A 26,641-nucleotide genomic window follows, 5' to 3' on the forward strand; every position below is an offset into this window, starting at 1 on the left:
AGTCGGTTCATTGAGCCGGCTCTTTTAAGTGAACGATAAGAGCCGGCTCCCGTCCGAGAGACTTTTTTTTTTTCTTTCTTTAATTAAATCAAGGCAGAATGATAGGATGATCTTCTCCGCGCCACGGGCATTCCATGCACTGATGGTACGTGTCCACAGGCTCCGTCCTTTCCACGCTTCCCATTCATTGTCTATGTAAGCAGCTGTGCAGCAATGCATTCTGGTAGTGTGGTGGCACGATTCGAGAGACGGGGCATCACGTCGGACGCTCCTCATTTGCATAAAGTTGAGGGCTCGTCTATTTTACGCAAATCAAGGGCGTCCGACGCGACTCGCCGCCTTTCGAAAACTCCCGAGAATCTTTTAAAATAAACATTGTTGATCCAAAATAAAGACAGATTCAGCAACTACATGGATTATTTCTCGCCTCAAATGTTTTCAGAAACACATTTCGGTGAACTATTTTCGTGAAATAATTTTCGTCATCATCATAACGAGCCTCCATGTTGGTCTGATTTGAAATCCGGGAGAGGACAGCCCACAAGGGAAAGCGTTTGTCCAATCAGGTGCAGCCGGAAGTATTTGAAATAAAGCCGGGAAAACGTCACCGCCCAGTATTGGTCAATCATCTATCGTGTCAACGCCTAGCAGCACGCCCACCAAGCATCCAATGTTGGGTCCCCTCGCGATAAAAAACGCCCCTGTGGACACGTACCATCAGAGTTTTTTTTTTTCCTTTCTTAGCTGACTGTTCTTGGTGAGCTGAGCCAAATGATCTGGCTCAATAAAAAGAGCCGGAATTCCCATCCCTACAGGTTTCCCTCTGACGCAACCACGTGACCTGCCCATCCCCGTGACGTCACTCAGAGAGTGGAAGGGGAAATGTACCTGTTGTAAAACAACACCTGAGGAAGAGGCAACCAAACACTGATACTGGGACTAATGTACTCACTTATGAACAGAGAAGTATTACTCATATACTGTTTCGAGGTACTACTTCCACTCTACAGACTTCCTGTCCACCCTTACAAAAAAGAAGTATACTTAAAGTTTATTTTATTTTATTTAAAAATGATCCCCATTAGCTGATACCAATGGCACCAGCTAGTCTTCCTGGGGTCCAAAATCAAGTACATTAAATTGATCACATACACACTATATACAACATCATATTTGTACTACACTAATAACATTCAAATTTTCCAAACATATATACATTTCTTTATATCTTCCACAACCATTTAGTCACGTATAGTTCAAGTATATTCCCAAGTATACTTTATGTAATAAGTATACCAATATCAATGTACTAGTAGTTTACTTGTAAGTGTACTACTTCATTACTTATTGGGACTAAATTGTCCCACTTTAGTTTATAAAAGTATACTTTTAAGTATACTTTAAATTTAAGAGTAGTAAACTTTGAGTGCACAACTAGTTTACATCCAAGTTGTATTTTGTACTGCAACTATAATATGAACTATACTTTAGTTATGGGATGTAAATACAGCCTTTAGTGTGTCTAACTTACCTTGTTCGCTCTCCTTCCTCCTCTGCTGATAATACTTACATACTTTTACATAAGGGTTTTGAATACAGGACTTTTACTTGTAGTGGAGTATTTTCACAGTGTGGTATGAGTACTTTTTACTGCAGTAAAGGATCTGAATACTTCTCCCACAACTGATGATCTGTAGTGAGTTTTAAAGCTGCTTGCTGAGCACTAGGTGGAGCTCTGTATTTACAGAAACAAGGAAAAAGGTGAGTTTCTACAGAATACAACAGAGTTGTGAAAACATAAAATTCTGGTTTTCTAATGTTGACATCACATAACAATTAACAATAAAAATAAAAATAAAAACAATAATAATAATAAATGAATGGATTCATTATAACTATGATTGTTTTCCTTTATTTGTTAATTATTTAATTGTATTTATTAATTTTCATATATTTCTATTGAATTGCACAAATAAATACACAATCTTTAACCCAGGTGGATTTGTTGCAAGAGATAGAATAAAAACAAAAAAAATATTTCAATAACCACAACTTGGGAGAAATAAAGAATAATAAATAAATATAAATGTAAATAAATGTTTAAAATAAATGTAAAACTATATAAATTAATGTATTTATTTATCATTATTTAGCTTATTCTGAATATATTTTTTAGTTTAAAATGACTAAGTTTTCTGCTCATGTTGTATTTGAGCATATGAGATGAACCTCTGTGATTAATGATAATTTAATGTTTTAATTTTCCTGTGTTACAGAATTTATTCAGAAACTTTAAAGACGTGAAAAGTTATTTCTTTGTTTGTTTCAGCTTTATTCTGTCATAAACAACCTAGTAATAAGGATAGTCGTAAGGATATTCATAAGGGAAGTAGTTTTAATGCTAGACTGATTTGTGAATTACTCTCTGACCAGAAACTTGAGAGTGTTAAAGTTGGGACTGACGCAGCTCGTACATTTAGTTGGGATGTTTTGTGAATATGGCTCCAGGGGCCCCGGCCCTCTATTGTTTAATGACTATAAAAAGGAGACGTGGGGGTGGCGCTCCTTTGTGCACAAGTCAAAGTCTCACTCCCACCGCCGTCTCGGCCTTTTGTGTTACTGGCATAAATTTCTGTCTTTGCTGGGCGTCTCACTCGGCTGACAAAACTAGAAGTAAAAGGAGTTTTTCACCTCCTTCTATCATCAATCAATCGTAGAATACCAAACTTTAAATTTATCCTTTCTGTTCACTTCTCTTGGTCAGATTCTTCCTCATCACCTCAACCAGCTCTGCCTCCGACCATCAAACACGTGACGGGCTCTTCGGTGTGGAGTTTCTTTGGGCCCCGTCTGTTGTGTCAGAGAGGTCAGAGTTCAACACTACTGGCTGCGTTCACATCAAACTCTCCTTTCTTTGTTCGTCTCCGTTCACACCGTCACGGAGCAGCTTCCAGGCTGAGACGACACAACATGAGCCGCTGCTCACGTTTCTGTTTCTATTGTAACCAAACAAATAATTCATAGAAACGTCCCGGCTGCAGCTGCAGGTCCTTCTTCATGGCTCTTTTTCAGATTCAATAAAAGCATTTCTTTACTCTGGACAGAACATTAAGAACACTATAGCCATCCATTGGTTGGTTATTACATAACACTGTTAGCTGGTTCGGTGTGCCCGATGTTAATCTGGACACTGCTTAGTTAGGAGTCTTTAGGCCACAGCCCAATGAAGGCCCGCTCCTATTGGTTTTGGTTTTAGCTAATTTGTGCACAACATTTGAGAGAAATGAGCCGTTCATGTGCAGAGAAAAAGTCTCAGATCTTTTATTTCATCTCGTGAAAAGACAGAAAGACAACAAGAGAGAGACATCAAGAAACAGAGACAAAAAGAGGACAAGAAAGAAAGACAAGAACAAAGACAACACAAAAGAAAGACACAACTAGAAAGAAAGACAGAAAGACAACACAAGAGACAAGAAAGACAACAAGAGAGAGACAAAAAGAGGACAAGAAAGAAAGACAACACAAAAGAAAGAGACAAGAAAGAAAGAACGACCACAAGAGAGACAAAAAGAGGACAAGAAAGAAAGAGACAACAAGAAAGAGAGACAAAAAGAGGACAGCAAGAAAGACAACTAGAAAGAAAGACAGGAAGACAACAAGAAAGAAAGAACGAAAACAAGAGAGACAAAAAGAGGACAAGAAAGAAAGAGACAACAAGAAAGAGAGAGACAAAAAGAGGACAGACAAGAAAGACAACTAGAAAGAAAAACAGAAAGACAACAAGAAAGAAAGAAAAAAAGAAAACAAGAGACAAAAAGAGGACAAGAAAGAAAGACAAAACAAAAAAGACAAGAAAGAAAGAAAAGAAAGAACAAAATAAAAAAGACAAAAAAGAGAGACATGAAGAAAAGGAGAGAGAAAGACAATCCATTGAAGGATAAAGAAGAGATATAGAGTAAAGACATCAGCAGGCGGACTCTCTGATCTTCACACATTTAATCTGGAAATAAGAAGTTTTCACACAGAATCAGAACAACAGACGTGATGTCATCTGAACCGGCGATGATGTCGCCCCACACACACACACACACACACACACACACACACATATATCTATATATCACATATCTGGTGGACAGATAACAGCCGACATGAGGGAGATAACTCATTAACATGGCTTCGTAACGAGTCGATCACTGCAGCCTTCAACTCTCCGTTATTAGACGCCATTAAACAAATACTTAAATACTCTAATCATGGAACGACAGGAAGTCATAAAACACGTTGTCACACGAGGATCGGGACGGAAGGAATTATAGCGAGTTCATCTGCTGAACACAACAACACAAATACAGCATAATATACAGGAATATATTGCATAAGGTTAGGGTTCTTAGTCAAGTATCACTACAGTCGTGTTCTACCTAAGGGTAGCAGAATGGCTTTTTAGGTATCATCATCATCATCATCATCATCATCATCATCATCATCAACTGCATCAGTCAAAGAAAGGTCATCCAACAAACTCGACAGGTTCAATATAACTCAGGTACACACAGAGGAATGTTTCCAAACGTAATGTAAAGGGTATGAAAACATGTTTCTGACATATTTTATTAAGACGCAATAAAATCTATCTGATGAAGAGCAGTCAGGGAGATCCTGTTACTGATGGGTCTTTATTATGCACACTGCAATCAAAACATGTTTTATTGTAAGTGATTACTCTGTTTTAGAGCTATAGTGAACGTATATATACATATGAAACTAGAAAAACCTGATGAATCCATCGGTACCAACCATGTGTTGCTAGCTTTTCGGGAAGAAGGTTAAATAACGCTCCAAATTTACTCTCAATTTTGGCGAGGAAAAACTGTCATGTCCATTTTCAAAGGGGTCCCTTGACCTCTGACCTCCAGATATGTGAATGTAAATGGGTTCTATGGGTACCCACGAGTCTCCCCTTTACAGACATGCCCACTTTATGATCATCACATGCAGTTTGGGCAAAAAACATGCAGGTTTTTTAAATGCATTATGAATGTTATTTTCGAGTGCTCGTCATCCAATCACCGAAAAATGTTGCAGAAATCTCCAAATGTCACAAGGTTTTTGAGACCAAATCACAGCATGGCTTTTCCTATGGTGTTCCTCGAGGTCTTGGTGTCTTAATGTGGTATTCTGGAGGGATTATTGATCATTTTTTATCAATTCTCCAGTGGTAAAAAAAAAAGGTTAAATTTAGCACCAAAGCTGTGGAACAAATGGATCAACCCAAAAACCTGCTGCACCAACTTATGAGACATAATAGAGCATGGGGATGACCATCATATACTTCATACTTCTATACTATCATCATGTTCTAAACCCTTATACACTTATTTTAATTAATTAATTCATGTTTATTTCTGATTTATGACTAGAACATCTTGACCCACAGTGCTGAGCTGCATCTCAGATTAATCTCCAGGTTCCAGCTTTCAGATGATGTACACCACTTCTATGTGACATCTACTGCTGACCTGCTATCTCCCCCTAAACACCCACTGGACTCCCCTAAAAAAAGACTAAAATGCAATAAAGGATTTTTTGATAGCAGTGTCGACAGTTTTGCTCTCAAATCTATTCTGTTTGGATGCAAAATAAAGACACCAAAGTAAGTCCATCCTCCTGGTCCGCCCTGTGTGCTCCATCAACTCTCCTAAAGACCTTTTTTCCACTACAGGAACTTGATGATCGACAACAAACATTGAACGTTCTGCTTTTATTTCCACTGTTCTCCTCCCGGGAACTAAAGTTTGATGATACTAAATCAAAGATCTACATGTTGGTCCTCTCAGAGGGGGAAGGAATGCAACAGCTCGTTTGTAACGCAGCGATTATTAAAAGAGGAACTCCATCGATTTTACACAACATCAAAGTCTGTTTACAGATGTTGGAGAGTATGAAGCCCTTTATGGCTTCAGAGAAAGAAACCAGAACTTTCAAGTCATTTGATTTTCTGGAAATAATGAATACCCGGTATCTTTAATCTCACTTTTCCAGTGCTTGTGCACATATATTTGGGTATCTGGAGAGCCTTCCACTACAAACTGTGAAATAAGACGACCCCGTCAGTATTTCATTGTAGTAGTTGTTGAGATATTTCAGTCTGGACGGACCGACGTGTCTGAAGGTCTTTACAGAATCCTCAAAAAACATCTGGATGAAAACAAACACCATCTGTTGCATGATAAAAAAAACTTTTAACCAGTTTTTTTTAAAGTTGAGACTGTTTCCTAACGCGAGTTAATCTAAACTCAAGTGAAAACAAACATCAATATACACTACTATGACTAATAATATTTTTAATTTTCACATTGTGCAAAGTCAGCGACAACATAATGTCATTTCAGCCACGTTCTTTCAGTCTGTAAACAGACCGAATACTCTTTCATCCAGATGGTTAGAAGAGTTTTGTAGAATTCTGTAAACTCCTTCAGAACAGTGTTAAGTATTTATTTTAACAAAGTTTTTTAAAGATTAAAGATGATTCTGTGACTCAAATATAATGATAATACATTAGAGGGCTTTATCAGCTCACTTATTCCATCGTTCTGTCCCACTACTAGGGCTGAACTATTATCAAAAAATATATAATTGCGATGATTTTGACTGATATTGCGATATAGTAGAGTGAATTATACTTAATACATCATTATCATTGAAAAACATATTAAATGATTATGGTGTGATTTTTGCAGGGATCTGTACCAAACAAAGATGTTTTATTAAGTCAGTAGAATATGATGTGTAGATCAGGACTTCACCACAATATTTAATTTTAAATGATATTTTGACACACATTTCACCTTTAATAAATATTGCTCCTCCTGCGATTGGAAAATTACAGAAGGTCATATTGCCATTTCGATAAAATCTTGATTCATTGTGCAGCCCTTCCTACAACAGATAACACATAAATATGACGACGTTGGTCCTGACGTGTACACAAAGGAACCCGGTTTGAAAAGCACAGTGGAAACAAAAGGTAGAACTTAACACCGAAGCTTTATGAGTTAAGCTTTATGAATCTATGAATGTTACGCTCCCATAGTGGAAAAAGGAAACAACCTAAACGCTAAACGCTGACATGTGGAGGTTTGATGATAAGCATCAAAGTAACACAGTTATTAAAATCTTCTGATTAACATGTTCTTCACAAACGAGTTCCACATTAATCACAGTATAATACCTGCAATGTTGATGTGATTCTACAATAAATATTCAAAATACTACAGCATAATTATGATTTATTATTACATTTGATTCTCTACGTACTGTCACATTCCTAAAGACTAGCGTTAGGTTAAATGCTGATTGATTCCGGCATTCGATTTTTGATCTATATCAGCTCAAATCAAGAAATACTGTGATTTGTATTGATCAGTCAGATTGTTTTGATCTCTGATTTCTGATGTGTAATCTCTGTTTAAGCTCAGAGGCAGCAGAAGCCGATGGAATACTGTGATCTATAAAGTGCATAAAAGTGTACGACAGCATAGTAACAAAATGATAACGACGATGATAAGAGCTGCTTTGACAAACATTATAAATATGGCTCCCTTTATGGCCATCTTCCTCTAGTGTGACGGTCAGGGTTAGTAAATTACAGCATCAACAAGAAAATACTTAAAGGGTGATTCAAATACCTCTTTTGGTAAACTCTCAAGTGAAATAAAAGACGTCATTTAAAACTCAGAAGTACATTATAAAATCCGACAACTTACAGTATGCTGACTAAAACCGGAGCTTTAGGAGTCAAAGTGCCGCGTCGTCGTCTCAGAGAGGAGAACAGAACCAGAACCAGGACACACGAGTAAAGTGCAGCCGCCGCCGTCTTATTAAAATCATCCAGAGGAAGGTTTGCATTGCTTGTGGGGAGACGTTCGTCTTGGACGTACAGTGGAGGTCCGGCAGAAGACTTTCAGTAAGGAATTTGGTTCTGGTAGTACTGCAGCATGTCGTACGTTTTGCTCCTGTTGAAAACAAGTTCATGAAAAGATGTTATACAGTAGAATTGAACTTCTTCTAATGAAGTAATCTGCATGATATCATGTGTTTTTCTTACCTGCTGCTGAGGAAACAGCTTTGGATGACCTTGATGATGAACGCTGCAGCTTCTTTCTCACTCATTTGAGGATTAAACCGTCCTCTGATTAACAAAAAAATACATATCCATTAATGTTTAAAGCTGCATTAATTGATTGTCTGACCACTAGGGGGCAGCAGAACACGCCGTAAAGTTAAGCGTTAACTGTTTAGCGTTAATTGGAGGCAGAATACGAGTTTCTCATTATGTACTGTCACTCACTCTCCGGGACTATGAGCGTTACTTGAGAAAGTTAACATTAACCAACGGGACCAGACTGGCCGACCCCTACACACTGACACAATGGCCAGACATATAGTAGTAACTAAGGTTGTCCTACATTTCACAGACATCATGTTGGACTTACTTGAGGAGTTTGATGGTTTGTCCTCTGAAACACGGCAGTCCAGTGTCCAGCATGAGGGTCACTAGAGAAACCACTGCATCCATGTAGGGTCTTTATGTTCAGAGAAGACGCACAGAACATAACAAATGAGTTAAACCACAATATAAAAGTTCTCTGTGTGGATTACAGACTGTTTCCTCTTCAAACACCCACATCATCTTCCAGCTCTTTTTCCTGTAACACACCTACTGCAGACTTCTCTTACCGTACAGCCAGATATCCTCTGACGCACATCTCCATGAACCACTTGAAAGGCGTGGCCTCCATCTTTCCTCCCATGATCATCACCATCTCGTCGGTCAGCTTGATGTCGGGCTCCCAGCCCAGGTTACCTCCAGGAGAGCTCTCAAACATGAAGCCAAAGTCTGCAGGACACGAGGCGGAAACACGAACGGATCACATTTAGAAAGAATGTGAATATGATGTGACCACAACGACTCAGTCCAGACCACAGCTGAGCAGCCTGCAGTATATATACCACCTACTGTATATACCTATGTGGATGAGGTGTCCCTTGCTGTCCAGCATGATGTTGCCGTTGTGTCTGTCTTTGATCTGCAGCAGGAACAGCAGCAGGCTGTAGGCGGCCATGCTGCGGATGAAGTTATACCGAGCCTGTGGAAAGAAGAGGAAGACATCAGAGACACCTCACTGAATCTTTAAATTGGTTTAAAGTGTGCTTTGTGTTTTATCCTGTTTCAATCAAATAAAGAGATCGATTGATACACGATCACACACATTTTACCACCAGCTCATTCTAGCTCACTGGAACATTCACGGACACATTCTCTAAACCCATTTTTGCATTAATCTCTGACAATATAAGACGACTACATAAGACAGGGTCGACCCTCACTCATTCATTAACAGTGAATAAAAGGGTGACAGCCAAAGGTTGAAGTCTCCGCACCTTCTGGAAGGCGAGGGTGGATTCATCGCCGTACTGGTTGCGGAAGTAATCGTACATCCCGAAGTCCGTCTGTCTGCCGAGTTGGTCTCTGGACTTACAGTCTGGGATGCACTCGATCACGCCACACTGAGGAAAAGAGGATTGATAAATACCCGATTATGAAACGGCCATCATTGCTATAAATTACGACGTGTTTACCGGTGCAACTGTTGAGATATGGGGATGCAATGACATGCAGTAAACGGAGAAAACACACAAGTGATGAGAACATTTTCAAGCATCTCTAGTCTCTAGTTTGAGCCATTTATGTATTGGCGTACGTACAAACCACTTTTTGGGAGATGAAAACATTGACATCATTACAGAAACATTTCATTGCCGACATCCACTGTGTTGTTGAGATACTCTGTGGATAAATGTTAACCTGCAGAGAATGATTATGATGGACATTTGGGGTATTTTCACTTTCGGGAGTGACAACCAGACTTCTCTTAACCTGATGTTCAGCTGCGTAGCTGTAGAGAGGAGGTGTAGTTAAGATGGAGTGATGGGAGTCTTACCCCCGGTGCAGTGGCCACAACTCTGTAGGGGAACACAAACAGGTCGAGGCCGACCAGCTGGAAAATATTCTTAAAGAGCCCGATGATCTGCAGAGCGAGCATATCCTGGAGAGACAGAGGAAAAGAAAGCAGGAGGGTCACGAGAGAGGTTTCCTCCCCTGAAGCGTCCCAGTGAATGTGGGTTCAGTGGTGCATCACCTGTCTGCAGTCGTCTCCCACTTTAAAGATGGCAGCCTGCCAGCAAATCCTGCGCGGTCCGTCTGGATTCTCCTCCTCGTCGTCCACAGAGTCCGCGGGGCAGCGGAGACCCTCCCTCTCCAGCTCACTCACCCCACAGCGCTTCACCTTGAACTTGGCCAGGTAGGGCGCCTTGGCAGCGCTGTGACCACGGAGAACACACTCCCATGAGGTTAACACAATATATATACACTCACCGGCCACTTTATTAGGCACACCTGTTCAATTGCTCGTTAACACAAATAGCTAATCAGCCAATCACATGGCAGCAACTCAATGCATTACGTCATCTAGACGTGGTGAAGACGACTTGCTGAAGTTCAAACCGAGCATCAGAATGGGGAGGAAAGGGGATTTAAGTGACTTTGAACGTGGCATGGTTGTTGGTGCCAGACGGGCTAGTCTGAGTATTAAACTGCTGATCTACTGGGATTTTCACCACAACCATCTCTAGGGTTTACAGAGAATGGTCCCAACAAGAGAACATATCCAGTGAGCGGGGGTTGTGTGGACGGAAATGCCTTGTTGATGTCAGAGGTCAGAGGAGAATGGGCAGAGTGGTTGGAGATGATAGAAAGGCAACAGTAACTCAAATAACCACTCGTTACAACCAAGGTATGCAGAATACCATCTCTGAACGCACAACACGTCCAACCTTGAAGCAGATGAAGACCACCCGGTACTAGCAAGGTGTACCTAATAAAGTGGCCGGTGAGTGTATATAGATCTCTATTCACACTGATGGTTCAGTAAAACCTTTACCTCTGCATGGGTGCTCCAGACTTGTAGTCGATGTCCAGCACGATGGCTTCAGGGTTGCTTGGTAGGTAACAGCCTAGAAAACAACGCAACAGAACCAGAGGTCAAATTTGGGATACATTAGGGATGCATCTTACGACTGAAATACATGGAGCATCCACTCCGTCTTTGTAGGCGTAGGCTATATTAACTGGTACTGAATTATAATTAACTGGATGGTTTTAACTACAGGATGGATACACTGATTTGATTGATTTTTTTTTAATGTGAAATGTGAAAACACCCACGAGGTTGCTCTGCAGCGCCGCATTGCCTCTGGTACAATGAGGTATTTAACACAATCATTTTTAAACAGATTGTACTCGTTTTCTTTTACACAGTTCTATGTAGTTTTGACCTGTTGGAGGGACGCGTAGCCGTGCATAGAGAAAAAAATAAAAGTAGACCAGCCATGTAAAACAGAGATGAGCAGTGCAATGTGGCATCTTCAGCTGATGGACGTGCTCTGCTGCAGGCATGACGCGGCAGACGCGTCCAAGCTCCATGTATTTTTGTCCAGTTTGGGATATTAGTTAACAAAGACAACATCAAGGTGTTTGTGTTTACTGTTCTCCATTTTTCTGTCTTGCTATTTTTAAATTCTCTAAATGATTACGCTGCTAGAGGAATGTGTCCAATAAAATACAAGTTTGTATTTTTTGATGTTGCATAATGTAAAAATGTTGACCTATTTCCACTGCAGCACAATTACAGTTTTCTGTGTTTAATCCTCCATCCAGACCTGCTAGAAGTTACCTGGCTGGACTTTGATATCCGACAGAGCTTTGAGACAGGCTCTTTTCCTCTCCTCTCCCTTTGGAACCGGCCTGAAACATTAAAATAGATCAAGAGTTTACATTATACCAAAAACATCCCCTTGTTTGCTAATCTGTAGAGTAACGGTGATGGATTTACTTGAGAATGGCGGACACGTTGGTGATCTTGTTGAAGAAGTCAAACTCTCTCTGGTAGAAGTCTTTAGCCGGACCCGACAGAGAACCGGTGATCTCCTCCACCATCTGCTCCAACAGATCCCCGATGTCGGCTACGCAGATTAATGAGGCAGGAAGTCATGTGATTACATCAACCTCATTTGATTTAATTAGGCCCGATAAGGGTTTTCTCATGAGGCAGACGATATAATTACACATTAAGAGGAAAAGATATCACATTAACTTAAAGGGACTGTTTGTAACTTTGTAAGTGTATAAATGTACCGGGTCGGGACACATGCGCGCTCGCGTGTGGCCGGAGCCTCGTCTCCACTGCCTGCTCGCCTTCACTCAGACAGCGCGCTCACTCCACACTGCAGGAGAGTTAGTTTAGTTCTGAGAATATCTAGTGAATGTACAGTGGACGTTTGTGCAGAAATAACTGCTGCAGCTCCTCCAGAGAGAAACGTTACCGTCTCCCTCCTGCGCCCGCAGGGAGACACCGGGTGCCGGTGTCACGGTTCACGTTTCTCTCTGTGGCGCCTCGTCACTTCACAAGACACGGAAAATCTCTGTTGGTGCGCGCTGTGTCAGTGAAGGCAAGCAGGCAGCGGAGGAGAGGCTCCGGGTGCCGGTGTCTCCCTGCGGGCGCAGGAGGGTGAAGCAGGAAAAGCCAACACTAGGATCAGATCTAAATCATGTTCATAGAGAGACCTTGGTCTGGTCAGCTAACATTACTGCCAAGCAGCTGAAATATAGAGTGATATTGTGGTTTTAGCTGACGTGTGTCGCCTCACTGTTTTGAGTGATGCTCGTTCATGTATGTTTAGAGCGAGCAAGCACGAGCCCGACGCTGACTTTCGCTGACTTCACGGCCACAGGTGTCGCTGTTAAGCAGCATTTCTGAAAGTTACAAATAGTCCCTTTAATAGATTTGTTTCAGAATAAACACACATCAGGTTAGCCAGCCGGTGTTTTTCTCGCTCACGGTCGAAGCATTACAGTTCACTGTTCTGTTGAGTCTCTACTCACGGTCTCTCTGGTGTGCCTCCTCGTCCATGAAGATGTTGGTCTTCATGTTCCAGATGAACTGGTGGGCGAGAAGCTGAGACTTCTGGGCCGCCCACAGGATGTACTCTCTCACATAACCCATCTGAGCAGGACAGAGCGGCAGAGTTCAGTACTTCAGTTCAGTATTTCAGTGGACTAATCGCTGAAGCTCTAGTAGTAGCTCATGTTTACCTTGTCGTAACGGAGCGCCTGAACGATCTGAGGAATGTAGAACAGGATGGCGTCCTGAGAAGAGAAAAACGTAACGTTAAGACAGCTGTGATTTTCCTGAAGTTGTGTTCCTCTACTGTGAAGTGTGAGACTTACTGGAGGAAAGGAGCGCAGCACTTTAACCCCGTACTGAGCGGTGAGAGGATGAGGAGGGTACATGCTGCTGAAGTAGGACAGGCCGGTGGGCGGGTCTGCTGGAGCCCAACACAGGATGTGGCTCAGCTCAGGAGAGTCGGCATCTATAGTGTGCCACGTCACCAGGAACTAGGAGGTCAAATAATGACAGAAAATATGAATTTACAAACATAAAAGACTAATTTCCAAAGCCCATTATCTCATGATACTAAGTGCTCTTACCTTAACGGCCTCCGGTACATCACTAACAGCTCCGGGGTCCAGTCTCACCAGCCGGGTCACTTCAGCAACGATGGCGTCGTTCTTAAACCTGGAAACCAAAGAGTTCAAAATAAACAAGTTAAAAGGAGATTCACTTTTTTGTGGTCATTATTTTCTCCCTAAAAGTTTATTTTAAAGCAAAACTATATAACTAGGAAATTAAGAAAACCTCAATCAATATCACATTTCACAATTACATATATATTCAGACATATTATTACCTGGGTGGTAGCTGCATAGCCAGGTAGGGAGCGATGCCCCAGGCCAGGTTGACGTTGTCCTTCCACTGTTTCTCAGTCAGACTGATGTACTTGGACCTCCAGTTGGCGATGCTGGTCTCCACCGACTGCTCCGTGGCGATGGCCAGTTCCTGAGTGGAGAGGGGGTTGTACCACGTCGTCAACCGCTCGATCTCGCTGGCCTGGAGAGACACAACGGGCAGCGAGGGCATGAAGATCATGAGCAGTAGAGGTACAACCAGAAAATGACATTTCATGATCAGCCCTCACCAGTAAGGCCAGCAACAGAGTCCTGCGTTTCATGTAGTATTTGTGAAGCTGCGTGCCTCTGAGGCTCTTCTTGGACGTGCCTAGGATGTAGAGAAGAGGTGCAGACAGTCAAAACATTGAGACAGTTTAAGTTCTTTCTCTATCTCTATCTGTATTTGTGTTCTTGTGGACGTCTGAATCCAGCTGAGCAGAAATGCTCTTCCTCTGTTCATTTCATCACAGATGTTTTGGGCGCTGACTTTTGGAGATACGCTAGCCAGGAGAGACAAGCTTATCTTCTAAGCATCTAGCAGGCCAGCTCTCAAGAACAGTGACTGCTCTTTAATAATCTTGTGGTGGCAATGAAGCTCTTAAAGGGACTGTTTGTAACTTTTTAAGCGTATAAATGTACCGGGTCGGGACACATGCGCGCTCGCATATGTGCGTTCGCGTGTGGCTGCTGTCTCTCCTCCTCTGCCTGCTCGCCGTCACTCAGACAGCGCGCGCGTTCTCGCTCAGCTCGCTCCACCTCTAGACGTGAACGCGCGCTCACTCCACACTGCAGAAGAGTTAGTTTAGCTCTGAGAATATCTAGTGAATGCACAGTGGACGTTTGTGCAGAAATAAATGCTGCAGCTCCTCCAGAGAGAAACGTTACCGTCTCCCTCCTGCGCCGTGTCTTGTGAAGTGATGGAGCTCTGCAACGAGTTACGTTGTTGTCTCGTTACCGACCGGGTGCCGGTGTCTCCCTGTTCACTCCGGCTGCGGGCGGAGAGAGCAGGGAGACACGTTGCAGAGCCCCACTACCTCAGCCTGCACTTAGGCAGGAAAAGCCAACACTAGTATCAGCAGTGATTCATGGAGAGACCGTCGTCTGGTCAGCTAACATTACTGCCAAGCAGCTGAAATATAGTGATATTGTGCTTTTAGCTGACGTGTGTCTCCTCACTGTTTTGAGCGATGCTCGTTCATGTCTATGTAGAGCGAGCAAGCGCGAGCCTGACGCTGACTTTCGTTGACTTTACGGCCACAGGTGTCGCTGTTAAGAAGCATTTCTGAAAGTTACAAATAGTCCCTTTAAAAATAATATTACACAACGATGAAACCTCCTAAACATAATAAGAATGTTAATAAAACAACAGGACTTGGGTGAGGAAATTGAAAAGTTTGAGCTTCTATCTGGCCTCTTTTCTCCGTCTCATTATTGTCCACATGCTGAATGTAAACGGTACCTGATTTCTTTGATGCGGTGGACATGCCGCTGGACAGCGGGTAGGTGTTGATCCATCCCTGGCCGCTCTGCTGGGAGCGAGAGCTGGAGTCCATGTTGCTCCGGAGGTCGGCAGCGTTCATCACCGACAGACTGTTCATGGACGGGTCCTGATTATCTGTTTTACATACAAACAGGTTTAGCACGGCCGAGACACAAGCACATAAACGTAGTAAATCTGAACGAGAGAAAAAGATTCTTAAGTCTATATTATGACTTATAAACAGCTAAAAACATCCACAGTATGATCGATGATGAGGGAGCTTCTGCAGAGCGAGATGAGCTGCAGCAGTTAGTCCCCTGCTGCTGTGATGGTCATGCATTTGAAAGCAGGGAAACCAGCGGGATTCACATGTAGGTAGAGGCTGCCTTGAACCACTGATACTGGGTCAGATATTATTTTGTCTTGTTAATGCGCGGTGGGGGGGGGGAGCTGGAGGCAGATTAATCTGATCCAGGATCAGCGGTTAGAGGACTCGTCTACCTGAAGCGCTTCGATGTGTGTATGAGAATGAGACCATGTCTGTTCTCGGGGTCGTCGGGGATGAAGAGGAGAGGATTTTCTGGGGTGGAAGAAAAAACATTTTTCTTTTAACTTGTAGTTTCTTCTTTTGAAGTTGATCAATCGAGGAGAGGGGCAGACGGGTGGGGCTGACATGATGAAAAAATCATGCATCTTAACGCGGCTGACAAATTTGCGCTTTTCCTCACAGCTGCTTAAAAAAGGATAGTTTGGATTTTTCAAGCGTGGGTGTATGAGGTACTTCTCCATAGTCAGTGTGTTACCTTCAGTAGATGGAGTTTGGAGTACCAGCACGGGAGCAAAGAAATGTACTGCTGTGGACGGGGGGAAGCAGCAAAACGGATTTTTGACACCTAAAAAAAATCAGTTTAAGTTTACGTTATATTTAGAATATTTTCACCACTTTAAAATATTCCAAATATAGCGTACACTTACACTGATATTGATTATTTTAGTTGTCTAAAATCTGTTTTGTTGCTGCCCCCGTCCACAGCAGTACATTGCTTTGCTTTGTTGGTACTCCTGTCTGTTTCTCCAAACTCCATCTACTGTAGGTAATACACTGACTATGGAGAAGTACCTCATACACCCCAACTTCAAAACATCAGAACTATCCCTTTAATATTAAGGATAGAGAACAGATTGATTGTAAAAGTATGACAGAGTAAGATAGAAGAAGGAGAAAGAGGAATAAAAACAGAGAAAGTGTAAGAGTGAGAAAATGAGAGAGACCAAGAGAAGAGCGTTGAGAAAAAAAGCTATAAAAATATAAAAAGGTTCATAATATAGATGGACAGATACCAGGATCTATCAGCAGCATCGTGAGGACAAACAGCGTCAAATTTGACATGCGTAAAAAAAAAAGAAAAAGAAAAAAAGAAGCATGCCCCTGCGGCAGTGCAGTCCGAGCTCCACCGCTTTAGGCTTACTTAAGATAGAAATCGGAGAAGTGCTGGACACGATAAGCGATCCAAATATCCCGGCAGAGAGCGTACTCGGGGCTGGGGTAGTACCAAGCTCACCGGGTGGGACCAGGTGGCACGCTGCCAGGTACTTCTTGTCGGACAGGATGCTGGCGTAGAAGCGGGTTATGATACTGATGTCCTCACGGAGATGCTTGTCACCTTGGGTGGGAAACTTTGGAGGAGCGCTGGAGGGACAGACAATCGAGAGTCAGATCAATAGATGAGTTAGTTGAGTTTTGATTTGCTTTTTATTATGTGTTTTTAATACCAGATCGAAACCAGCTGGCAGATCAGTCTCATATATACGATTTTGTGCCGGTCAAATGTACACACATGTGCCGCATGATGTTTTTACACAGCAGCACAGTCAGTAACATCACAGTCACACACACACACAACATGACGTCGGTGTGGAAGTTCTTCAGTGTGAATGAAGAAGACATAAAGCTGCAATTTGTAACACCTGCAAGTCCAAAATAAGCCGTGGACGAACAACTTTAAAAATATTTGGAGCATCAAACTGTTTTGTTATGAACCTGCAACTGAATTTCAATTTTCCATGAAAGGAAAGTTACAAAAATGTTTGTGTATGCTGTAAATTATAGTTCTTAGAAAGAAAGAAAACTGCAATCGGCAGCTCAGACTTCTAAAAAATCGGAATCAGCTAAGAAAATTGCAATCGGTGCATCTGTAGTTTTCAGTGTTTTTACTAAACCTTTGTGCAATTCAATTCTCTGCGAGGCTGTACTTCGGCACAGTGGTGCTTTGAGTTAAATGCTAATGTTTGCATGCTAAAATGTTGATATTAAGCGAGTATAATGTTTACCACGTTCACCATTTTATCTTATATTTGCGAATTAGAACTACTTTTTATCATTTGTTTCTTGGACAAAACAAGCAACATGAAGACATCACTTCAGGCTCTTGGAAATTGTGACGGACATTTTTCACTATTTTCTGATATTTTAGAGACTAATGTAATTAAAAAAACACATTACACATTAATTGATCAATTGCATGAAAATGTTTGTTGCAGCCCTAGATTTTGAGTGTGTGTGGGTACCTGAAGTAATCAAAGGCTGTAGAGTAGATCTTCTCTCGGAGCACATTTCTTACAGTTGAGTTGGTGAGGACGTCAGAGTGGAGCAGAGCCAGACCCAGAGTCAGCAGCCTGAAGCACAACAAATATATAAACACATCAATCTGCATCCTTAAACACCAAGCTTATTGTAAAGAACACATCAAATGACAGGTAGCTGCCTAGAGATTAAGCATAGGGATCATAAAACATGCACCTTACATGTTTCTTTAAGCTGTGTGTGTGTGTGTTTAAGTACCTGAAACGAGGCCCGATGGCAGCTACGTGGCGGTTGAGGCTACTCTTCGCCCCTCCGACGTTGAGAGACAGCGAGCGCTGTAGCAAACTGCCAAAGACCTCCACTTGATCTGCGCTGGAATACTTCGCTATCTCAAACCTCTGGACTAGAAACTAGAGGAACAGAGGCAGACATGAGAGGAAATAAGTGGAAGGAGAGAAGATCGATGATAGCATGTAGTAATAATAATAATGTGTTTTGTCTGACCTCGATCCATATTTGGTGAGGGGTAACATCTGGAGGGCAGGGGGCAGGCTGGCTTTCCTCTGATGCAGCCAGAGGATCGGCCTCCACCTGAGCGTCGGAGAACAAGCCCATCTTCAGCTCTACGGTCATCTGCCACGCTCCCGCCATCTCTCGCATAAACTAGGCAGCCAAGAGAGGAGATTTATAGAGTATATACAAGACATACAAATGCACTGATGAAAACTGATAAAAAACACATCTATGTACCGGTACTTCCACTCCAACACGAGCTGCCAGCAGCCACTCCCAGCACGCGATAGCGGTTTCCATGCCGTGTGCGGTAAACATCTTGAGAGGAGACCAGCAGAGGTGGTGCAGGAGCTGAGGATCGCAGTCTGGAGACGAGAGAGGGCAGCAGTCAGACAACAAGTCCAGAGCATTTTAGAGAGAACACAGAGACGGTTGTCTTTGCGACAGCAGCGCAACAAATTGGAAACACTAGGTGGGGGGGGGGGGGGGGGAGTTGTCTATTGCCACTTTAATCTGAAACATTAATAACTTGAGTTAACAGCACAGAGAGAAAGTGAGACCTGTGGAGCTGATGAGCAAGGCGGCCAGTTTGAACATGGACTCAGTGAAGGCCTGCGGCTGTGCAGAGTCTAACGCCTCCCCCATCTGCTTGATCATCAGCCGGCTCAGATCGGGCTGTCCTCGAACTGCCTGGGCGAAGTGGATCATACCAGATACCTACAGACGAAAGAGAGAAGATGTGAGCAGGAGGAGCTCAAGTATAAAAGTGCTTTATGTCCACAGGATCCGGTTGCATCTCGCATCTGTTCCTCAGCAGCCACATTTCTAATGTTTAGCTGACATTTTCTGTGTTTTATAAGAATATAGAATCCAAGTTGCAGCTCATTTTGATAACAGATGCTTTGTGGCTGTACCAGAAAAATAATAAGTAAATAAGAACAACTAAATTGTGAATTTCAAGTGTCAAGAGGTGATAAATAGATAGAGAGCAGAGCAGTTAGCCATAATAGTTGGTATAATTAGGTGTTTTTTTACCTCTCCAGCGTATCTGTTCCTGAGGTTGAGGGAGGCCATGAAGTTGGAGTAGTCCTTCTTCACACAGGCTGGCCTCTCAGTCAGCTGAGTGGGCTACAGGTGAAAGCACAGGACATGTAATTGATCATGTAGAAAGAAGACACAGACTATTTTATAAAGCTCTGTTCAGACATGGAATATGAAAGAATGCTGTCTTCATCTATCTGTTAAAGTGATGGCCTTTTGTCATTCAGACATACTGCAGGTGTCTGTTATGTAAATGTTCCTTATGGCTTTATTCAGACATGACAGGACATTTATGGAAAGTTAAGTGTGTTACAGAATGTGTTACAGAATTTTTTATGGTCCGACCATATGGAGGACGAAACCTGCCAAAATAAAAAATAAATGAATAAACAAAAAAATGAGTCGATAAATAAATAAATAAGCCATTAAAATTAGAAAAGGTAGTTTTAAAAATAAATGTAGTCATTAATTAATTGATAAAATGTGACATAAATTAATATTTCTGTTTTAATTTGCTTATGTATTTACTCTTCGATTTCAACTTTTATTTATTTATGTATTAATTTTTATGAACATCTAAATGTATTAATTTATTTTTGCATTTATTCTTTATATATTAAAACATTTTAAAAAATCACAAAAATAAATACATAAATAAATAAAAGTGGAAATTAAATAGAAGAATAAATAAATAAGGGAATTAATTAAAAAAAAAAGAAGCTAATTAATACAGAAATATCAATTTAAGTCACATTTTTATCTTTATGGCCAGTTGGGTTTTTTATTTTTTTCAAATTTAATTAATTAATTTTATTCTTTTATTTTAATTTACTTATTTTAATTTATTTATTTTATTTACATATTTCATTTATATATATTTTTCAAATCTCGTTTTTTTATTGTATTGTTATTATTTTCACGGGGTGGTGGGGGCTCAACAGGCATGGGTGGGGGTTGTTCTATTGGGTTATTGTGCTTTCTTTCTTTTTAAAATTCCTCAGAGTTTATTATAACGCATCAATAAAGTGCTGAACTGAAAGTCCGACCTACCCCCAGCGTGGTGCTCTGTCTGTTGTAACCGGCGAAGTGCAGGATGCTTTCTGTGGCCATGGCGAGGCCGGTGTGCTGAGAGAGACCCGACACCCAGTTCTGATGTTTGTTCAGATACTCCTGAAAAAGACCACATGAAGCACAGCAGTTATGTTATATGATGTGTGCTCTACATGTGGAGGTTTTGTAATGTTGTATTGTGTCGTGTTGTCACCTGGAGGTGGGATTTGGTCACAGATGGCGCCCACTTCATCGCCTCTTTAAGGATCTCCCCACAACGTGCAGCAAAATCCTTCACTATGCTCTACAATTAAAGATACGATATGTATTTGATCACTTTAGATAAATTACACATAAAGATGGAGACACATTAGTAAAGACTGTGGCGAGTACTGAATACGTGAAATGATGATTAATAAAACAACATTACCTCTCTGGCTTCATACGTATCTGGGACGGTGATTCTGTGTGGCGTGTCTGGAATGTCGTAATAAGGTTGGTCTTTATGAATGTCCTGCAATGCAGCATAAACATCATTATTAATGACATGGTACACACACTCCAATGCTTTTTAAATAGAAACTAAAAAACCATAACGGCTAGAGCATTCATTGTTTTTGCAGCAGAAAGCTAAGGCTTCTGTCTGTAACGTCATCTCATGACGTCATTACATTATGTGTAGGGCTTCAAAGGGTTAAGCATAAAGACAGACTGAAAGATAGATGCTACACTGATGAATAGTCCACTTTTATTATCACTTACTGCACTGAGTGAGAGCGAAAGCGTCTGCAGGATGTCCAACATGGTCCTCAGCACACGGCCGCTCCATAACAAGTGAGGGAAACTGAGGAGAGAGAGACAAACTACTGTTGATGCTTCTGCATTTTAAACAGTTTATAGAAGAGTCAGTGTAGTAATCTGAGTATGTATGTATCCATGCACTCTCACGTTTCAGCCAGGCCAGATAAATATTTGTCAGCCACTCTGCGGATCCTCTTGTGGATGTGGTTGAAGTTGACCAAGAGGAACTGAGCGTGGCGTTCCAGCTCCTCCTCGTGGGCTTTGGTTTTTGGCTGAAAATACAATCACTTATTAAGATTAGGTGTTGTTCTTGTGTATTGTGGGGCAGAATGGAGAGTTAAACTTTATAAGTCTTAGTTTTAATTTGCTGCAATATTCTTTACTGCTATAGTGTTATTATTTTCCAAACTATTACTTTATCACCGTTTCTCTCTCTCTCTCATAAAGCACTGCTGCTGTTCTGGCCAGGCGTTAAATCTTTGACACAGTTTCCTCTGCTGCAGTAATAAATCAGCTGCAGCAGCAGCAGCTACTTGTATTCATTCTCATTCCCCCCCTCCTATATTTTGTTTCTCAACACAGGAACACTTTAAAATACATATTATATAAGCCACGATTTTCAACTGTGCCGCTTTTCTTTTATGTTGCCAGCACAAAACCTTGGTGCAATCCTTAAAAGGGATAGTTTGGATGTTTCCCTTCCCGTCAGACAGCCCCTTGCCATGGGGAACTGAAGCTGTTACATCCATCTATGGCTTTAACAGAGCATAGATAACGGCCTCAGTTCCCGGCCAGAAAGGGCTGTCTGACGGCGAGGTAAAGTGGTGAAAATATTCTGAATATAGTGTACAATTAAACTGATATTGATTTTTTTAGGTGGCTAAAATGTATTTTGTTGCTGCCCCCGTCCACAGCAGTACATCGCTTTGCTCCCGTACTGGTACTCCTGTCTGTTTCTACAAACTCCATCTACTAAAGGTAATACACTGTGGAAATACAACCCTCATACAACCCAACTTCAAAACATCCAAACTATCCCTTTAAGTGAATAAGGACAAATTAAATCTGACTGTTTGGTGGCTGAAAAGGGGCTTCAGTTCTTCTTCAGTGAAAACATCTCCCTTACTTTTTCAGCCATCATATGCAGGAAGACCTCAAAAACCTTGTCGCTAACGGCAATCACACACTGCATCATGCCTGGAGAGAATATATTAAATATTAATGCATACAGTAAGCACGTAATACAATAAGTTTTATGTCAAAAAAAATTCAATAAAAAAAGTCAGAAAAAAATATATATATATTAAAAAAAGTCAGAAAAATGTTTTTAAACAAATGTCACAAAAAATGTCAAAAAAGTTAAATAAAAAAATAAAAATATATATATTTTAGAAAAAACTTTAAAAAAAAAGTTTTAAAAAATTCAGAAAAATGTTAGAAAAAAGTCAAAAAATGAAAAATAAAAAATTCTGAAAAATGTTAGAAAAACGTAATAGAAAATTGTTTTAAAAAAAGTCAGAAAAATGTAAAAAAACAAAAAAAAGTTAGAAAAAATATATATATGAAAAAGTCAGAAAAATATTTTTAAACAAATGTAAAAAAAAAAGTCAAGAAATGTTAGAAAAAAGTCAAAAAATTAAAAAAAAAAATTCTGAAAAATGTTAGAAAAACATAATAGAAAATTGTTTTAAAAAAAGTCAGAAAAATGTAAAAAACTAAAAAATGCCCAAAAAATGTTAGAAAAAAAATCATAAAAATACTAGCTTTTTCTTCTGCTTACCAGATTTATCCTTCTGTATCGCTCTGTCTTCAAAATATCGAAACATGACCTGAAAGCGGTCCGAGTCCAGAGCACGAAGCATCCTAACAGATAAATATAGAATAGAAATTATATATAAAATTATAATCACTGAACACAGCCAAGCACATAATGTAAACTAATATATGTTATGTACTAGACATGTTGGCATACCTCATGTACTCCAATCTGTAAACAGACAGCAAATATGTAGACATGGCAAAGTCCAGCTTGTTGATGAGCGCGACCACCTCAGGAGGAGGATCCAGCAGGTTGATGATGGTGCTGCGCAGATCATTCAGCTCCGCCTGAAACACAACAACGAACCATAAACTAGGGTCGACTTCATGTGAGCATATCTGTGTCTGAGTGAGCGTGTGCTCATACCGGAGTCACAGTGTCATTCTTCAGTGCGGAGTTGTACTGCAGCTCTGAGCGTAAAGGTTCCCCGCTGGGAAACGTGAGCAGCGGCGACTTGGTCGCAATCTCACAAACTCCCTCGTACCACTCCTCTGGCCACAGACCTGAAAGTTTCAACAGAAACAAATCACCACGCTGAAGTACGATAAATTAGATTCAATTAAGTGCAAATGCATGATTCAATGTTAGTTAGGTATTTTGAACTGTACCTGAGCCCTCAACAGCAAATCCCATGACCACGGAGTAGAGCCAAAAGTCCCTGAAGAGCTTCTGCAGACGCGGCTTTGCTTCCTTAATTGGAGGTAACCTCTTCGTCAGCTAACAGCAGCGGAAGAAGAAGAGAAAGAACAGATCTCTGTGGTTATTAAGGTTCAGTAGATATAACACTGAAGAGCATTAAAAATGATTTACTTGTAGGGCATCATCATAAGTTTCGGATGTTAAAGAAGCAGAGCAAATTGACCTTTTTGTACCCTAATTTATACGTGTTAGTTTTCCACTGACTCGTGCAAAAAGACAATATTAAACATGCTAAATGAAGGAGAAGGTAATAAAACTATCCAGAACAACTTACCACTGCGATAACTGGAACGAGGACACCGAGGTTTCCAGCACTGCTTGATGCCTAAAGAGACAAAAGAGGAGAGATCTCTGTAACTTTCCAAAACAAACAATCCAACAATCCCACACACACTTTAACTTCTTTCTCAAGCTCTCTTGTTTACTACTTCAATCACTTTTTGTGTTATACAACCAAGTGCAACACAATGCATGCCTTCCAGGGGAGAAAGTAAGTGTCATTGTCCCCATTTTTACCCTTCATTGTGACAAGATTAGAAAGACACAGGATTCTCAGAGATGTATCACAGAGGCAGTGGGATGCAGCCAGGAGGAGGTTATGGTGGCAGGCTTTTTGTCCTGCCTTCAGCTACTGACATTTAGAACAGGTCTAAACATGTTGGTCTTTAGATGAGGTCAAAAGGCGAGTTGTCATCTGTCCAAGTCTCAGTTCATTTAAAGCACACTGAACCCTTGAGCTCTCTAAAGGCCAGTTTGAAGTTGTGCGTTGAAGCTACGCCGTAGCCTGACGTGCACCTCCCCAGAAATGTAACTACATGTGGTGGTGACGCAGACCGCAACAACTGTGATTGGTCCACTTGGTAGCATCGCATTTCCAGGACATGGACACAATAGAAGAGAGGTTAACTGAGGAAGTCTGTATACATCATCTCCTCCGAGGTCTTCTAATAATAAATATAATATAATAATTATATAATAATAATAATTTTGCATCGTGGCACTTTGAGAATTAATGTTCACATAAGATATTCTAGATGCTTGCATGCTTTCGATTGGCTGCACTGCGTTGCTATAAAGGTCGAGTCAGGATCAACTGTTTTGCTGGACTACCTTGTGTTTTATTTATTTCGTGATTGCTGCTGTGCTTGTATATATGTGTGTGTGCGTCATACCTTGAGAGCTGGGCCTTTGTCCGAGGATCTCTCACTGGCTCTCTTCCCCTCTAATCCCAGCTGGACAAAAAGCTCCAGCAGGTTGACCAGCAGCTCGTCCACCATCTGCTCAGCCTGGAGGTTCGCTGCTATATTACCCAGAGCATTTATCACAGCCAAGGAACAGTGTCTGCACACAGGAGAGGGAACATTAATCTACTAGACTCTCATGAGAAACAGTGAATAATACTCAGGCTACATGAGGAGGAGCATATTCTCCAAAGGACTGTAACTGTGCTTTTTAAGACGCCGTTCACCTGTATCCGTGGTCCTTGTAGTCTTTGTTGGAGTAAACCATGGAGCTGGCTTTCACACTGATCTGCTGGAATAAATTCCACACCTCCTGGTAGATGTATTGCTAAGGTGAAAGGAAAGTTATGACGTTAGATATGTTCAAAAACGAGGGACACAGTTTTTTTAAATAAATAATGAATAGAGATATTTACATTGCCTGTGATGACCATGCAGCCCAGCTGGTCTATGATGAGGACGTCAAGCTGGGAGGGAGGCTGGCAGAACTTCTGCTGGAGGATCTGGAGGATGGGCTCCATTACTCGGGGGGTGTCCCGTAAGGCCACGGCGATGCTACCCAAAGCCCTGATGGTGTGGTCTGGGATCAGGTGAGCATCCCTGGGGGGGGATAGAGAGGGGAACATCTGTAAATGCACTCTCAAACGAGGACTTTTAATTCTCATAAGTCAGTATAATACGACGCTTACTTATCATTTTCCTGATAGATGTAGAGACGGTTAGACAGGCTGGCGAGGAATGCTTCTACAATGACGTTATCCATAGTGAGTCCGGCTTTCAGGCACCTGAGGACAGAGGGAGAGAGTAAAGGCTGCGTTCATACCAGTGTGTGTGCATATCAGGGCAGGACTCTCACGGGGGCCATGACGGCCGTGGCCGGGCTATTTATGACGATAGTTTGACACAAATGTTACACCTGGATCCCACCGGGCGCAGCTGCGCCGCCGCGTTCCGACTGCGACGCTGCCGGAGCTGAGCGCAGCCACTCTAGTCAATGCTTGTGATTCCACCTGACTAATAATATATATACAGTATACTCCCACTCCCATGTTGATAAGAGTATTAAATACTTGACAAATCTCCCTTTAAGGTACATTTTGAACAGATAAAAAATGTGCAATTAAATATTCTATTATATTCTGAAACGTAAATACCAATAAATTATTTTGTGAAATATACACAAATTATTTTGTATTAATTTCACAGATACTTATACTATGTATTAAAATAAAATCATTCAGCATCATTGCTTTATTTGATGACCTTGCTGCCCAGGCATTTTGCCTTTGTACCCTCTTAAAATTCCAGGCCTGGTGCATACAGTCTGCTGTACGAGCGTGTACGTAGGTGAATTCACCTGCAGATGTTGTCGATGGAGATGTCCCGCAGCTGTTCGTACATGGAGGGCAGGCTCTTCTGTTTGGGATGGGAACTGAGGGTTGACTGGGAATGTTCGTTGGTCACGTGGATCTTTATCTCACCACAACCTTATAGAAATAGA

At 41.4% G+C, this 26,641-nt stretch overlaps 1 protein-coding gene across 3 annotated transcripts in view; it reads right to left on the reverse strand.

The window, feature by feature from the left end:
- Positions 1-3,979: 3,979 nt before the first annotated feature.
- Positions 3,980-26,641, reverse strand: part of pi4kaa (phosphatidylinositol 4-kinase, catalytic, alpha a) — a 31,282-nt gene continuing 8,620 nt past the window's right edge. Inside the window, exons 14-54 of one of the 3 annotated variants that reach the window (XM_074616817.1) lie at positions 26,498-26,627; positions 25,830-25,925; positions 25,557-25,740; positions 25,368-25,468; positions 25,072-25,240; positions 24,174-24,224; positions 23,809-23,917; positions 23,567-23,703; positions 23,354-23,487; positions 23,162-23,244; positions 22,508-22,578; positions 21,529-21,653; positions 21,343-21,424; positions 21,011-21,094; positions 20,795-20,884; positions 20,581-20,700; positions 19,525-19,617; positions 19,050-19,206; positions 18,727-18,854; positions 18,481-18,639; positions 18,235-18,386; positions 17,961-18,068; positions 16,862-17,082; positions 15,372-15,527; positions 14,161-14,240; positions 13,873-14,072; positions 13,613-13,700; positions 13,352-13,519; positions 13,217-13,270; positions 13,007-13,127; positions 11,958-12,087; positions 11,799-11,869; positions 11,007-11,079; positions 10,206-10,386; positions 10,008-10,112; positions 9,448-9,573; positions 9,032-9,152; positions 8,743-8,902; positions 8,499-8,588; positions 8,111-8,194; positions 3,980-8,018 (exon numbers count right to left, since the gene is read on the reverse strand). In XM_074616817.1, coding sequence (XP_074472918.1) covers positions 7,967-8,018; positions 8,111-8,194; positions 8,499-8,588; positions 8,743-8,902; positions 9,032-9,152; positions 9,448-9,573; positions 10,008-10,112; positions 10,206-10,386; positions 11,007-11,079; positions 11,799-11,869; positions 11,958-12,087; positions 13,007-13,127; positions 13,217-13,270; positions 13,352-13,519; positions 13,613-13,700; positions 13,873-14,072; positions 14,161-14,240; positions 15,372-15,527; positions 16,862-17,082; positions 17,961-18,068; positions 18,235-18,386; positions 18,481-18,639; positions 18,727-18,854; positions 19,050-19,206; positions 19,525-19,617; positions 20,581-20,700; positions 20,795-20,884; positions 21,011-21,094; positions 21,343-21,424; positions 21,529-21,653; positions 22,508-22,578; positions 23,162-23,244; positions 23,354-23,487; positions 23,567-23,703; positions 23,809-23,917; positions 24,174-24,224; positions 25,072-25,240; positions 25,368-25,468; positions 25,557-25,740; positions 25,830-25,925; positions 26,498-26,627 — 4,844 coding nt within the window. In that variant the 3' untranslated portion in view covers positions 3,980-7,966. Of the gene's footprint in view, positions 8,019-8,110; positions 8,195-8,498; positions 8,589-8,742; positions 8,903-9,031; positions 9,153-9,447; positions 9,574-10,007; positions 10,113-10,205; positions 10,387-11,006; positions 11,080-11,798; positions 11,870-11,957; positions 12,088-13,006; positions 13,128-13,216; positions 13,271-13,351; positions 13,520-13,612; positions 13,701-13,872; positions 14,073-14,160; positions 14,241-15,371; positions 15,528-15,893; positions 15,973-16,861; positions 17,083-17,960; positions 18,069-18,234; positions 18,387-18,480; positions 18,640-18,726; positions 18,855-19,049; positions 19,207-19,524; positions 19,618-20,580; positions 20,701-20,794; positions 20,885-21,010; positions 21,095-21,342; positions 21,425-21,528; positions 21,654-22,507; positions 22,579-23,161; positions 23,245-23,353; positions 23,488-23,566; positions 23,704-23,808; positions 23,918-24,173; positions 24,225-25,071; positions 25,241-25,367; positions 25,469-25,556; positions 25,741-25,829; positions 25,926-26,497; positions 26,628-26,641 lie in introns of those variants that run through there. The other 2 variants (XM_074616818.1, XM_074616819.1) reach the window with 2 other exon arrangements.

Source organism: Sebastes fasciatus, chromosome 19, assembly GCF_043250625.1.
Source record: "Sebastes fasciatus isolate fSebFas1 chromosome 19, fSebFas1.pri, whole genome shotgun sequence".
Lineage (NCBI taxonomy): Eukaryota > Metazoa > Chordata > Actinopteri > Perciformes > Sebastidae > Sebastes > Sebastes fasciatus.